Source organism: Helicoverpa zea, chromosome 25, assembly GCF_022581195.2.
Source record: "Helicoverpa zea isolate HzStark_Cry1AcR chromosome 25, ilHelZeax1.1, whole genome shotgun sequence".
NCBI classification, from domain to species: Eukaryota; Metazoa; Arthropoda; class Insecta; order Lepidoptera; family Noctuidae; genus Helicoverpa; species Helicoverpa zea.
In genome coordinates this window covers 5,915,309-5,928,835 of record NC_061476.1, presented here as the reverse complement: position 1 = coordinate 5,928,835, position 13,527 = coordinate 5,915,309, and the positions used below count along the sequence as shown (strand labels likewise).

The 13,527-nt window shown below is 35.0% G+C and overlaps 1 protein-coding gene across 7 annotated transcripts in view; it reads left to right on the top strand.

Moving 5' to 3' along the window:
* Window positions 1-12,722, top strand: part of LOC124642735 — an 80,712-nt gene extending 67,990 nt beyond the window's left edge. For 2 of the 7 annotated variants that reach the window (XM_047181341.1, XM_047181342.1), the window contains exons 8-25: window positions 2,003-2,087; window positions 2,457-2,583; window positions 2,725-2,865; window positions 4,305-4,506; window positions 4,671-4,893; window positions 5,155-5,290; window positions 5,493-5,635; window positions 5,755-6,412; window positions 6,502-7,021; window positions 7,140-7,489; window positions 7,789-7,911; window positions 8,011-8,159; window positions 8,378-8,503; window positions 8,792-8,911; window positions 9,018-9,113; window positions 9,313-9,416; window positions 9,698-9,847; window positions 10,047-12,722. In XM_047181341.1, coding sequence (XP_047037297.1) covers window positions 2,003-2,087; window positions 2,457-2,583; window positions 2,725-2,865; window positions 4,305-4,506; window positions 4,671-4,893; window positions 5,155-5,290; window positions 5,493-5,635; window positions 5,755-6,412; window positions 6,502-7,021; window positions 7,140-7,489; window positions 7,789-7,911; window positions 8,011-8,159; window positions 8,378-8,503; window positions 8,792-8,911; window positions 9,018-9,113; window positions 9,313-9,416; window positions 9,698-9,847; window positions 10,047-10,204 — 3,611 coding nt within the window. In that variant the 3' untranslated portion in view covers window positions 10,205-12,722. The remainder of the gene's footprint in view (window positions 1-2,002; window positions 2,088-2,456; window positions 2,584-2,724; window positions 2,866-4,304; window positions 4,507-4,670; window positions 4,894-5,154; window positions 5,291-5,492; window positions 5,636-5,754; window positions 6,413-6,501; window positions 7,022-7,139; window positions 7,490-7,788; window positions 7,912-8,010; window positions 8,160-8,377; window positions 8,504-8,791; window positions 8,912-9,017; window positions 9,114-9,312; window positions 9,417-9,697; window positions 9,848-10,046) is intronic. The other 5 variants (XM_047181343.1, XM_047181345.1, XM_047181344.1 and 2 more) reach the window with 5 other exon arrangements.
* Window positions 12,723-13,527: the final 805 nt, after the last annotated feature.

Sequence of the window (13,527 nt, the reverse complement as noted above, 5' to 3'; positions counted from 1 at the left end):
TTAATTAGCCTGTATGGAGTCTACCACACCCAAAAACGTAATATGTGGCTCAAATTATAAGAATATTGTAAAAAAAGTAATGATAGGTTAGCGTTCTCATGCTATTTTCGCATTACTACAATCTTCCTTAAGTTGAAACTTAGTTGTAACTTGTAAATCGACGATAGATTCATCTTTTTATAGCGAAGTTTTATTTGCATAAAATCAACTTAACGGGACATCGCTTCTTATCTACTTCAATAGTTTTTATGACTTGTTCAAGTTGCTTTTCTTGAGTGCTATGTTATATTATTTAAATTAGGTTTACTACCGATGAATTATTCTCAAGTTTTGATCTTAATATCATTTCTATACATTATACTTGCTCCAGTTTTTTATTGCAAGTTCGTGTTAGAAGTACATTTCTCTTTTTATTAATAACCGTAGCATAATTTACTCTTTTAGTTAACTCTTATTTGGTTCTAATCTTATCTATAATCTCCATAAATTAGAGGCAATAAACACGAAGTACTGTCGATGTACAATTGTTTTTCTATATTCGCACTATCGCCAACGAGTCGTGAGCTATTAACTCCGTTATCCAATCTATTAGGGCTGCTATACGAATTTTAATTTCAAACTTTATCTTTTATTCTTCATAGTGACATTTACTAACAAATTCAGCATCCGTTTCAGCAATGAAAATACAATTATCATTAAAAACTAATTCAGTATCACTTTTATAAACTACAGAAAGTTCTGCAAACTTTCGTCTTTTATCTACTAGTGTCGCATGTTTCGCCAACCCTACAATTGGATCAAGTATTCCGTATTATACCCTCATTCATTAATAATAACCTGCTCTCACTAAAACCCTGTCCGTTACTACAATCACGATTCATGCACGACTTATGTAACACACAAATTATCTAGCTACATGTTAACATCTATTGTGTTGTGAGCTCTAATCTACATAAGTATAGGTATTAATTCGTCTTTCAAAAACGATTTTGTAAAAAAAACGTCGGGATTTCGACATCGTTCGTCTAAGGTTTAATTCTCTTTAAAACTTTACACGCAAGTTTTCAATACAATACTTACGTGCTTTGTAATGATGAGTACTCAAGTGATTCTTTTGATAGTAATTTAAAGAGAGACAATGTACCTTTTTGATTGTATACTTGCTTTAAATACAAGGAACTGTTTCTTGAGTACAACTGATTCATTTATATATAAAGTATAAAAGTAGATTATCAAAATTTAACGCTATCTATCAGCGTTTTTAATATTCTATGCATCAGTACTGTTACACCTCTTTTAATTTCGAAAAAGATTTAGTTTTTAATCATTTATGAAATCAAATCGAGACCAGCCGACAATGCATAGGTATTTTATTTGCAAAATCGCGAACTCATTTATCAAGCGCACTAAACTTAATCTTAACCGTAACATCAATAAGTAACGCTTCAATTTCCCAAATAAAATATTTCAACGTGTTAAACATTCGATTCTCGATCCACACATTCGTTTCTATTTAAAAGATAACATCTTTGGTCTTGTTAAAAAAACGAATCGATACACAAAAACAGTTTCGTGCACCAGTGTACATAGACGGAGAGTCAACGATCACTCACAATGGGCCGCTCCGCAGTGACTAGGAGAAAACATTGATTAATTACCATAATAATTTATTTGATACTCCAAAACTTGATACGGGGAGGGGCCGCTTACACAACCCGCCCGACGTTTAAGTTGTTTTTGAACTAAAAACTTCTAACTATCAAGCAAGTAACGCAAACGCGGACGAAAACGAACCTAAAGACTCGCTAGTTTTAAAATATGATGAAAACACTACATTGTTCGTTTGAATATGATGCATGGAGGTGATTTGGCTGTTCCAAACAAAAGAATAAGTTTGACGGAAAAGGAATGGATGAATGTATCGTTAGTTATGATTGTTTCGATATGTATTAGCATAATATAGTTTTTTGTTTGTATCAATGTGTTCTTCGTTTTTGTTTAGGTCTGCTCTCAGCGTTGAATCACTTGGATCAGGCACGGAAGAACTCTTTGCAAACTACGGTCGACTACTCCAGATATGTTAAAAGGTATAGCTACTGAAATATTATTTATATAATTTAGCTGTCACTTTTTATAGTGTACAGTCTTGCGTGAATTTTTCTCGTGATCACTTTTAAATTATTAAATTGTTATCAGAAGTCATGATGACGTGATGTGAAGTTTTTTTGCTTCAATACACATGGATATTAATTTGCGTAATAATTTTAATAAGTTTTGTTAGATTGAGCTTGTTTCTGTACTAGCAGTTTGGATGGTAACAGCGAGTTTAATGACTAATGAGAGGGGGAACAAAAAATGAATGATTAGATACTTTGTCATGATACAGAAATATTATTAATTAGATGGAATTGGTTCTGAGAAATTCGTCAAAGCTAACTACTTTAATTCTAAAACAGGTACAGCTCGACTCTGGAATGCGGTTCCTCATACTGCAAGGACCTGGGCTACCGGGAGCATTTCCACTGCATGGACTGCACAGCCAGAGTCTTCTGCAAGAAAGAAGAGATGATCAGACACTTCAAGGTAAGTCCTCAAGACATTCACGTCACTTTAGGATACCACATTTGGCTTTTGGATCTCTAAAATTTCGATAAGAAGTGGTACCTTTCCGACATCTTTTGTTCATAATTACTTCAGCAGCTAAAAGACCTCTTTTTTCCTCAGTGGCACAAGAAACGTGATGAGTCCTTAGCCCATGGCTTCATGAGGTACTCTCCCCTGGATGACTGCTCTGAAAGATTCACTGACTGCCCTCACAACCGCAGCCAAACACACTACCACTGTATTCAGGATGGCTGTGATAAGGTAAGCGTCATCATCATCACCATGCATTCTAATATTATCATCATCAATTTTATCTATTTTATCATCGTTGTCATTATTGGCATTTAACTTAGCTTTAATATTTATGTAAACTAAAGGCCCTTCATCGTCAGCAGTAGTCGAGTCGCTATTAATAATTTGATGTAATTAATTTCTCAAAAATATTGCACTTTTAGTTATTGTATAGTGAATGTGTATTTTCACCAATTCATCAGTAATTTAATAAAAATCTTCATCCAAGGCATTCTTTGCAAAATCATTGCATATATCATGTTAAGTCTTGCCATAAAAAGCTCGGCAAACATGGGAATGATCACAATATGATGATATTAGCACAAAGCCAGGATGCTGCCCTTCCTATTGATATAATCGCTCAGTTGTTTCTTAGTGTACGCACCGGAAATAACGTGCTGATCTATTTTACACTTATCGAGTTTGTAATGGTATTTATTGTTAGCAGTTGGCATGTTAGTTTTGTTTTTATATGTAACTTCATCACTAGATATTTCAAGTTTATCTTTCTTCTGTCCAGAGTTTTTAAACCTTGCCCTAAGTCACTTTTACAAAAATTCTGTAATTGAGGGAATGTGTACAAAGTGAACAAGTCAACAGAAATTCTCGGCGATTCCTTGATAAAACTTTAAGCTCTTCAAGTCGTGCAATGAAGCTCTCAGCGCCATCTATGCGATCGAAGACAAACTACAGAGCCTTCCGTCTAGTTAACTTACGCAGAAATATGAAGCTTTTTCTCTATGATAAAATGCTTTAAGTCCTTATTTAAAGTTTATATAACCATAACTTATAGTTTTTGTTCGTTCAGTTTCTTTGAAACCGCTCATCAATAATTATTTACCCCACCCAAGTGCGTATTTCATTAAGTCATTTGTCATAAATTAGTTATTTTGCTCACATAGTCGCGTTGATGCTTTTACTAATCAATTCTGGTAGCTATCTAATTAATTACCAACATGTAACTTGGATCTTTTTCATAGTTTTATCAATCCCTACTCAAACCAGCTACTCAAGCGTGACAATTGAGTTCCGTGCTACGTACCTCACTTTTTGTCTTATCGAGAACTTTTACGTAATTAGTGAAACAACAGCCAATTAGCAATTCTCAGAATTTGTTGCATAATAAAATATAATATGTCTTAAAAAACTTGATGAGCATCGCATAGAAATAAGCTTTACAAAGCTCTGCAAATAACAATAACAACTTTAATTAAGCCAGTTAATACTAATTTTGTTTCAATTCCTGGTAACTTGGTCCTATCATTTCTTAAATCGTACGTGCGTGAATAACATGACCTTTATTTAATTTTTGATCGGCATTTCTAAGACATAAAAACAGACACATAAACTACTGAGAAACTTAATTAAAATACAGAGAAAAATAATTAACGCATTTTACTTTTTTGCAGGTGTACATATCAACTTCAGATGTGCAAATGCACGCCAATTACCATAGGAAGGACTCTGCGATCCTGCAGGAAGGTTTCCAAAGGTTCAGGGCCACTGAGAGCTGTGCTGCTCCTCATTGTATCTTCGCTGGTCAGAGGACCACCCACTTCCATTGCAGAAGACCTGGATGCACTTATACTTTTAAGAACAAGGCTGATATGGGTAAGTACGGCAGAACATATGCCAAAATACGATGACTATCATCATCCTCCGAGCCTTTTCCCAACTATGTTGGGGTCAGCTTCCAGTCTAACCGGATATCATGACTATAAAAACTAAAATAAATACTAAAGTTATAAATCCTAATTTAAAAAAAAAATCCACAGAAAAACACAAAACCTACCACATAAAAGATGAGGCTTTATCCAAGGATGGTTTCAAGAAGTATATGAAGAATGAAGCGTGTCCCTACCGGGACTGTCGGTTCAGCAAGACTTGCAACCACATCCACTGCATCAGACCGCATTGCAACTACGTGTTGCACTCCAGCAGCCAGATCTTCACTCATAAGAGGAAGCATGAGAGGAAAGAACAGGAAATGAGCTTCGGGTGAGTTATCATAAGCATATAGATCATATTTTTCATTTGATAGATTACGATAAAAAATGCTATCCACAAGTTTAAGGAAAACTAGTTATAAATAAATAACAACCAATTAAACGATAATAAACCACAAAATGATTTGAACCACTCTTCATTGATTATTCCAAACGCGTATTTTACCAATGACATAGTAGCTACTGTTGACTCACAATTTTAAATTGATACACGTATTTTGAATATCATTACTAATTTGAATATTTCCAACAGGCTTCCAACATCCGTGATTCAGAATGCTCTGATGCAGCAAGGGGCGGATCTAAGCATGTACTCTCCCGGCGGGAATCTCCACGTGGATGACGATATGTCCAATCCAATGATGGATTCTGACTACCCGCATCCATTTGTAAGTAGCAATTTTACTCTTAGTCATGATAATGAAGTTATTATTGTTAGGGATGACGTGGCAAGAATCTAATTGAGAGATTTTATGCCACTCGAGAGTTAATAGAGACATTCAATGAGAACAAGCGAGACATTATTAATAAAATATGTGACCGTTCTTAAAATTCTGAATCGTTTACGAAGAATTGTTGCTATTATTTCAGAATCCAGCGTTAGTTGAGGAAGTGACAAGGAAGTATATAGAAACCTTCAATGGCGGTAAAGAAGCTGAAGATAAATGCAACAAATGCAGTGCTTTTAACAAGCATTACCACTGCTTGGCTGATGGCTGCAAGATGGCTCATAGGTAAGCATACAATACTAGATTATAATAATACTATTTCTCTTTGAGTTACTTATCTCACCGCCAATGTATTTAATGTCCACATGATGATTGTATCTAACTCGTCTCATTTTATCTTTCAGCTGTCACACAACCATGGTAAAGCATGTTATGGAACATGAGCAACAGAACCAAGTGACTGAAGCCTACTTCGTAACGTACACCCGTCACAACCCCTGCAGCAACTCAGCGTGCCAGCATATCAGAGACATCACCCATTACCACTGCACCTGGGAGAACTGTGGAGCAGTCATCCTCTCATCCGAAGACCAACCATTCAGACGTCTTGAACATCACCGCCAGCACGCAATTCTGAGTCCTATGTCTCCGAACTTAGCGTCGAGATTCGCTCCGAACTTTACGCCGCAATTGTCAGCTCAGTTGCATCCGAATATGGCAGCGCAACTCGGTCAAGTACCAAGTTTGCCAAACCTTCCGCCAAACTTGGCTCAGCTGGCTCAAATGGCACCAAGCTTGTCTTCACAATTGACGCCAAACTTACAAGCTCAATTAAACTTGGGACCAAGTCCTGGAGTTGTACCACAACAGGTTAATCCTTCAAGCTCATTGGATGAGATGTTTAGCAGAAAGCGAGGAAGACCGCCAAAGAACAGAGTTGTAGAAGTATGGACTGATAATATCACTCCTCAAGCCATATTTACGTCGTTTAAGTTACCGAAAAGTAACCAGTTACCACCGGTTATACCTTCTCCGGTTATTCCTACGATTGAGGAATTCCCTGTAAGTACACCAACTATAGCATTTTACTTGCAGATTATTTTAATTTTATGTCTGATCTCAATTATTTATTATTTTATTTTGTTTTGCAGCGCATCAAATTCCAACACTTCGAAGTGTTCACCAGCCCTGATACTTGTACATCTTCCTACCCAAGCTGTCAGCTTCGCATGACACGGCTGCATCTCCACTGCTTCAACTGCAGCTTCTCTGGAGAAACCCACATTATTATGGAAACCCACATGAGAGAAGTCCATGGAGTCAGCCCACTTCTCGAAGGCTTTGACTATTTCGCGTCATTCGACCAGTGTGGAGGAAAGAGTTGTTTCAAGAACCAGCTAAGGTCTCACTTCCATTGCGCTCAGGGTAATAACTGCCCTGCAATTTTGACACAATACTCAGCATTAGCTACCCACAAGCATGGAAGAGGAACTCCAGTTATTAAGAGTGAGACAGAACAAGAGAAACAGTTTGAAGAAGCTAAAGATTATTCGTTGAAGGAAAGAGCTTCTGCTGATAGCGTGGGTTCTATGAAAGAACCAAATGAATCCTTTACTCCTGCAAACTTCTCTATTAAGAGTGAGTTTGAAAGAGAACAGGACAGCGTGTCTGGTGAGTGTCCTTCTATGTCATCTAAAATTAAAGTTTCTTCAGAAAACTTCGTATAGTCCTCATAGTTCATAAGAAGTAAATGTTTCGTTAACTAACCCTGAAATATTGTTTATTCCAGTAGTAAAAGCGACGGGAACCTTCTACCCATCATCTCATCTCCGCAGCAATACGTCATCACCTTCACCCAGAAGCATTTATGATGCCTCTCCATCCAAGGAGATGAAACCACGCATGGATTACGACCAGAAGAAGGTCTTTGAACCTCCCAAGGGCTCGGGCCCAACGATCCCGCCTTCGTGCCATGATCAGACTTGTCCCCTAAACAAGAATTCCACGGGAATGAATTTGCATTATCACTGCCCTCATTGCAGCCAAGCTTATGTGGACTTGAAGCTGCTTTTCAGTCACATGGTTAAGAAGCACAGCAATGCTATGGAGCCTGGACCTGTCGGATTGGCTGCTACTAAGGTGAGTAGAGTTCGAAATCAAAATTTATGATTGGTCGTAAAATGATGTTTATCGACAGTATCCTACTAACAATTGCTTTTGTTTGTACAATGTGGACAATTTTAATTTTATCAAAGGGAAGTCTAATAGTCTTTTCGGAATGTTACAATCGATTAAATGGTACCTAGTATAGACTATTATGTACTCTAATACTCCATTGTTTGTCATGACGTCTTTCGACAAGTATTGTTAAAGATTTGGTATATCCTTATAATTGTTTATAGTTTTCAATTCAACTAAGATTGTATTTTTGCGCACAGGAGACTTTGGAAAGGGAATATCCTGAGATCTCGATATTACCGTCAACTGCTTCATCATCGTCTACCAGTCAGGCACCATCACCCAGCCATAGTCAGCCAAGACCACCAAATCCTGCTGATCAGGTAAGTTTGAAGTTATATTTATTCAGCATAAATGTCCTTGTACATAACTTTATGGACCCTTCAAATAAAAATCCTTTACTAATATTGCAATTTTTATAGGTACAGGCAGTGCAAAGCCTTCTTCTACAGCAGTATTTGGCAGGTGGCAGGAAAGGTAGCCTGCAGGAACAGTTGAAGATGCAGCAGCAGTACACTGCATCACTGGCTGGTCTACCTGGACTAGCGCAAGTTGCATTATTCTCACAAGGGTAAGCATCACTATCCTTCTCATCATCAGTTACACTCAATGAATAATCATCGATATAAAAGTTATCAAAACCTCATCATCATCATCATCCTCCTGCCCTTTTCCCAATTTTATTTGGGTTCGGCGCAGCATGTTTTCTCCTTCCATACTCTTCTATCTGCCGTCGTCAAAAGTTATCAAAAGCTATGAGATGCTTATCACCCAATTCTCTATTTCCAGTGGATCACCATTCCCGCTGTACCCAACTATGCTGTACCCTCCGGAGTTGCTGTTGGAGCAGAGTCTGCTTCAAGGTCACGGTCTACCACCAGGCCTTGACAAAGAGGCCGAAATGATCGCTAAGACGTGAGTAGAAATATTTTGATACTTTTGTTTAATTTGATGATACTATACTTCTCCTTGTATTGAAGAACGCTGCCGTCTTTTTAAAGATCAAAATAAATAACTATAAGTCGTTGACTTTAAGCATATCAATTGTTAACGTTTCTGTTTGTAAACCAAGCATTCTACTATTCAAAAAAAAAACTTTCTAAACTAAATTAAAAATACAGAAGCTGTTTCAAGCTTTTCCAGTCTCTATTATATCTTTATCCTTGTAAATTAGCTCAATACTAACATTGTGTGTTTTGTCAGCAGGCGGACTCATACTACGCGTGGTCCTCACATGCGAGTTATGAAAGATGAGCCCATTCCTGAAGGATACCTTCGCTTCAGGTTCAACGAAGACTGTGCTTATCAGCATTGTGGATACAGGTAACTACATCTATATTATTAACTTCACTATCTCAATTTATTTCACTAACCTCAAATTCATTGTCTTCGAAACATTCGAAATTAAACCTTATGTGTATTGTTATAGGGAACATCAAACTCACTTCCACTGCACGAGAAAGGATTGTGGCTATTCCTTCTGCGATAAGACCAGATTTGTTCAACACACGGCCAGACACGAAAGGTGAGTTTTAATTTTATTCACTTTTTACGCAACTATTAGTATCTACTTAAATAAGAAATCAAATTGTCAATCTAATGAATTCTCTTAATAGTGTAGAACTAATTTAAAATCTAATTATGAAAAATGTCTCTCTAGTGATGAATTTACGTTACTTCATCAAAGTCTTTCAGAAATTAATATTATGGTATTATATTTTCAGACTGGATACTCTAATGGGCGGTGACTTCCAGCAGTACCGTGCCAACGTGTACTGCAAACGACCAGAGTGCCCGCATGCTTCGACATTCGGTAATTATTCAGTTCGTACGTACATTAGTATACATATCAATTTTACATCCACCCCAAACAAAATCCTTTTTTCTCTCAAGACCACTACAATTTCTAAATTCTGTGTCAATTTTAAATTTATCATTTATTACATTTATTGCATTACAGACAAACCTCCAAATTAGACATTAATACAGCGTCACATTTAAAAATCATTTTTCATCATTACCATCATTTTACTCATTCTCATCTTCAATATTATCATCCACTTTTTTTTACGATTTGCTTTACTAAATTGGACGTTTCTTTTGCCTAAGGAACAGGACAGAACAAGGCGTCTCACTTCCACTGTCTGAAATGTGACTTCGTCTGCACTGATACCAACAAGGTGGTTGCTCATCGTCGTCAGCATCAGAAACTTGACTCCATACAGGCGGCTGGATTTGAAAAGTTCCCGCCAAGTAAAGGTAAGGATTCATTACTTGATTTGTAGCGTTTATAATCTGAGTCGTATTGTTTTGAGCAACTATTGCATTGATTAAAAAATCTCGTTGAATTATTGTAAAATTACTCTCAATTTTTCTTTCGTTTTCGATTGTCACTTTATTTGCTAGGTTTTCTTGGGCTGTTCCTTCAAGTTTTTCATTTTTATTCTTCTTATTGCAGGTTGTGGCTACGAGCCCCAATGCATCCACAGCAAGAAGCAAACCCACTACCACTGCTTACAATGTGGCTTTGCCGTCCTCGGGCTTTCCCAGATGACGTCACACAAGTACAAACACCAGGAAGCGAACCTTGGACCGTCCACCAGTGGCACCAACTGAACGGACCTCCAAGAAAAACACTTAAGTGACAAAAAACATGGACTTACAAAATGTGAAAAAGAAGTGAAATTATAGTGACCCTATCCAGTCTTTTAAGACTACATATTTATAAAAGTGCCTAGTATCTTAGGAAAATTCAAGGGTCTACCTGACAATACACAAATTTTGATTAGACAAGTAGATGTGGCGATTTAGTGGCTGTACTATATTTGATGGAGCCATGAAGACTGCTATACATAAACATTGATGTTATAAGATTCCTTATACCTACAAAATTTATGAAAATTAGTAGTTTCCCTCAAACCTTGTGCCTTAGTCACAAACTGGATGGTAACCTAGTGGCAAATATTTTTGTGCCAAAACCGAATTAGTTTAAAACTATTGTTGAATTTATTGGAACGATTTATGGATTGTGAAGGCGTATGTTTAGACTATTTTCCTAAAAATGTATGAACAAAAAATTGTGAATAACCCTTAGGTGCAGCTGCATGCATGTTTGTCTTGTTTCAGCAACAATTTTTTGACAAAGCAACTGTAATCTGTCAAATTTTATAATCACTGGAGTATCCACAGTTAAGGTTCTAAAGATTGTTGCTAAAACACAAACAGATTTATATTTAAAAGTGTGTATTTCCTAAATCCTGACCAATTTAGTTGTTAGTTTATATAAAATATTTATATTTATTACTTCCCCATGAAAAAGACATTTTTACGAATAGTATTATTAAATGTAGAACTTCGTGAAATTATTAAAAAAAAATTAAGGCAGATAAAATTGGGTTAAGAACACCACTTTGTGCCTGGAGGGTAAAAGTCATGACAATATCATATTTTGAGATAATATCTGATAGAAAAAATACTCACTTTTTTCATAAATATATGTATCAACTCATGCAATGGCCAAAACAACACCTCACTATCAGAAATTATCACAAAAAAAAACTAGGTTTACAATGAAAAAAATATATTTAATAAAAAAAAAACATATTTAATAAAAAATGGTCAATTCTTTAACAAAATACAACTTGTAAATAAGATTAGATTATATATTAAAACATAATGTTAATAAAAATGTAATTGTTACAGAAATATTGGTAAAAAAATATAAATGTATGTAAAAAAAATCATTAGGCATTAGTGTACAGTAAAAAATTCAAGTGCTAATGTTTTGTGATTCATGAGGTAGCCATAAAATGCCATAAACTTTCATTTAAGTAATAATATTAATTGTTAAAAATCTTCGCTGCGATATTTCAAATTTTAAACAAAAAGTGAGTGAGAATATTTATGTGCGAGTGAGTGCTGATATTAAAAATACAATCTGTACTATCAACACTCATTCTCTTTGTTACAAAATTTGACATATCGCCGCGAGAATTTTAACACAGTTTTATTTCAGTATTAGAATTATATATTTTTGTCCTTCTAAAATACACCTTTTGCATTCCTGATATTTGATTCCTGGCATCCGTTTGAGCCATTTAGTTTTTAGAAAATGGTCGATTATCGATCGTTTTTGTGACCAAAACTGTTTATAAACCCTATTCCTAGCATGTATCAGTATTTGTAGTTTAAGATCTGTTCAGTTGTTCCTATTGTGTCATTTTCTTTGAGCATAACTTTATTTTTAATTTATATTCTACTTTCATTATCAATCGTAAGACTATATCTTAGTAACTTCATCATCACCTGAGCAATGCATAAATATATTGCATTGATAGTTTGTCTTACGATTGTTTTAAGGATAAAGGTATATTAAAATAAACAATTTTAAACATTGTAATGCAACTTGTTTGAATGAAGAAAGGAAATTCAATTTCACTGTAGGTACAATTCATTTTCATACTCATCTCCATCCATTTTTATTCAGAATAGGCCGTGCCATAAAAATAGTCGAATTAAGAAGTAACTTTAAAAGTTTTGGTCTAAACATCTATTTTCTAAGGCAGCTTAATAAACAAACTCTTTAAAAAATTAACTCTGAATAAAATTATTTCGAAAAATTATTATATGAATTATAATTTTATTCAGAGTTTTTTTTTGTAAGAGATAGATTTTAAATATAAATTGGCTCTACGAATCGGCATTAAACTCACTTATTTTTGTTGTTTGTTATCTAATTTTATTTTCTCTGTTTTTATTTTTCACTTTCTTTAAGTTTTTTCTCTCACAACATTTTTTATATAAAAAAAAATATAATTTAATCAGGTATTTATGTATCTTAGACTACGTAGCTTTAATTTTAGTATTCGTTAATTAAATTAAATGATTTTTCCCTACGAATACAGTATTTTGTCTACAACTACAAGTAATAATGTATGGAGTGTTTTAAAACCTTTTTTTACAAAAAAATATTAGTAAACAAAATGTGTGGTACCAAAATTTTATGAAAAAATTATGAATACACAATTTTGTAAGTAGTGTCCGAAAATGATCAGTTTGTTTGATTGGTATGATATATAGTTTAGTATTGTTTACCTCATGAGTTCTAGGAATTAAACGAGAATATCCTTATAAACTGTGATTTTATTTATTTTTTTAAAGCTATCCCACGATTTTACTTACATAAGACGGATTTCATATCAAAAATATAATCCTGCCAAGATTTAGGTATTTTTTAATTTTCATTCACATGGACATGTATGTATATTCACATGGACATATTCTACAAACACACACAATCACATTGACATCACATGAATTTCACATACACGCACACACATAGGTATTATGTAAAAAAACATTTATTTTATACTGGCAATGAGCAAGACACATTGTTTCCAGAATAGCCGGCCGATGGGGCAGAAAGTTTTCACCCCGGAATACGCGGAATGGACGGACAAGGAAAGCAGTGGATGCGGGTTGCTGAAGATGTGGCGAATCTTGGGGAAACCGTCCAACCCTGGACTTCTTTCTACTGAAACAACGATTCCATTTTTATGTTCAAAAAGTATCCTTGTAATCAAACGAATATTTTAAACATTTCAATAAACAAAGCAGCAAACTGATGCCTGTATAACTGGTACAATTTACGTGTGGGAGGTATTGGCATTAAGCGTAACCATTAACTCCATTAACGCGTTACCATTTATTGCTCACTGAATAGACTTTAAATGGGAAACGGTTTCAGTGGAATTTAATTAGGTGAATTACTCATTTAGAGTATAAAATCATTTTAACTGGTGCACACTTAAAGTAACGGTCAAATTCGTTTTTGACGATTTTATCTATAAGTTTTGCTGTTACTTTAGCCTTGAAGAATGTGACCGTTATTTTTATTTTATGACATTACTTTGGCTTTTACTTTTGATGAAGAAATTGGC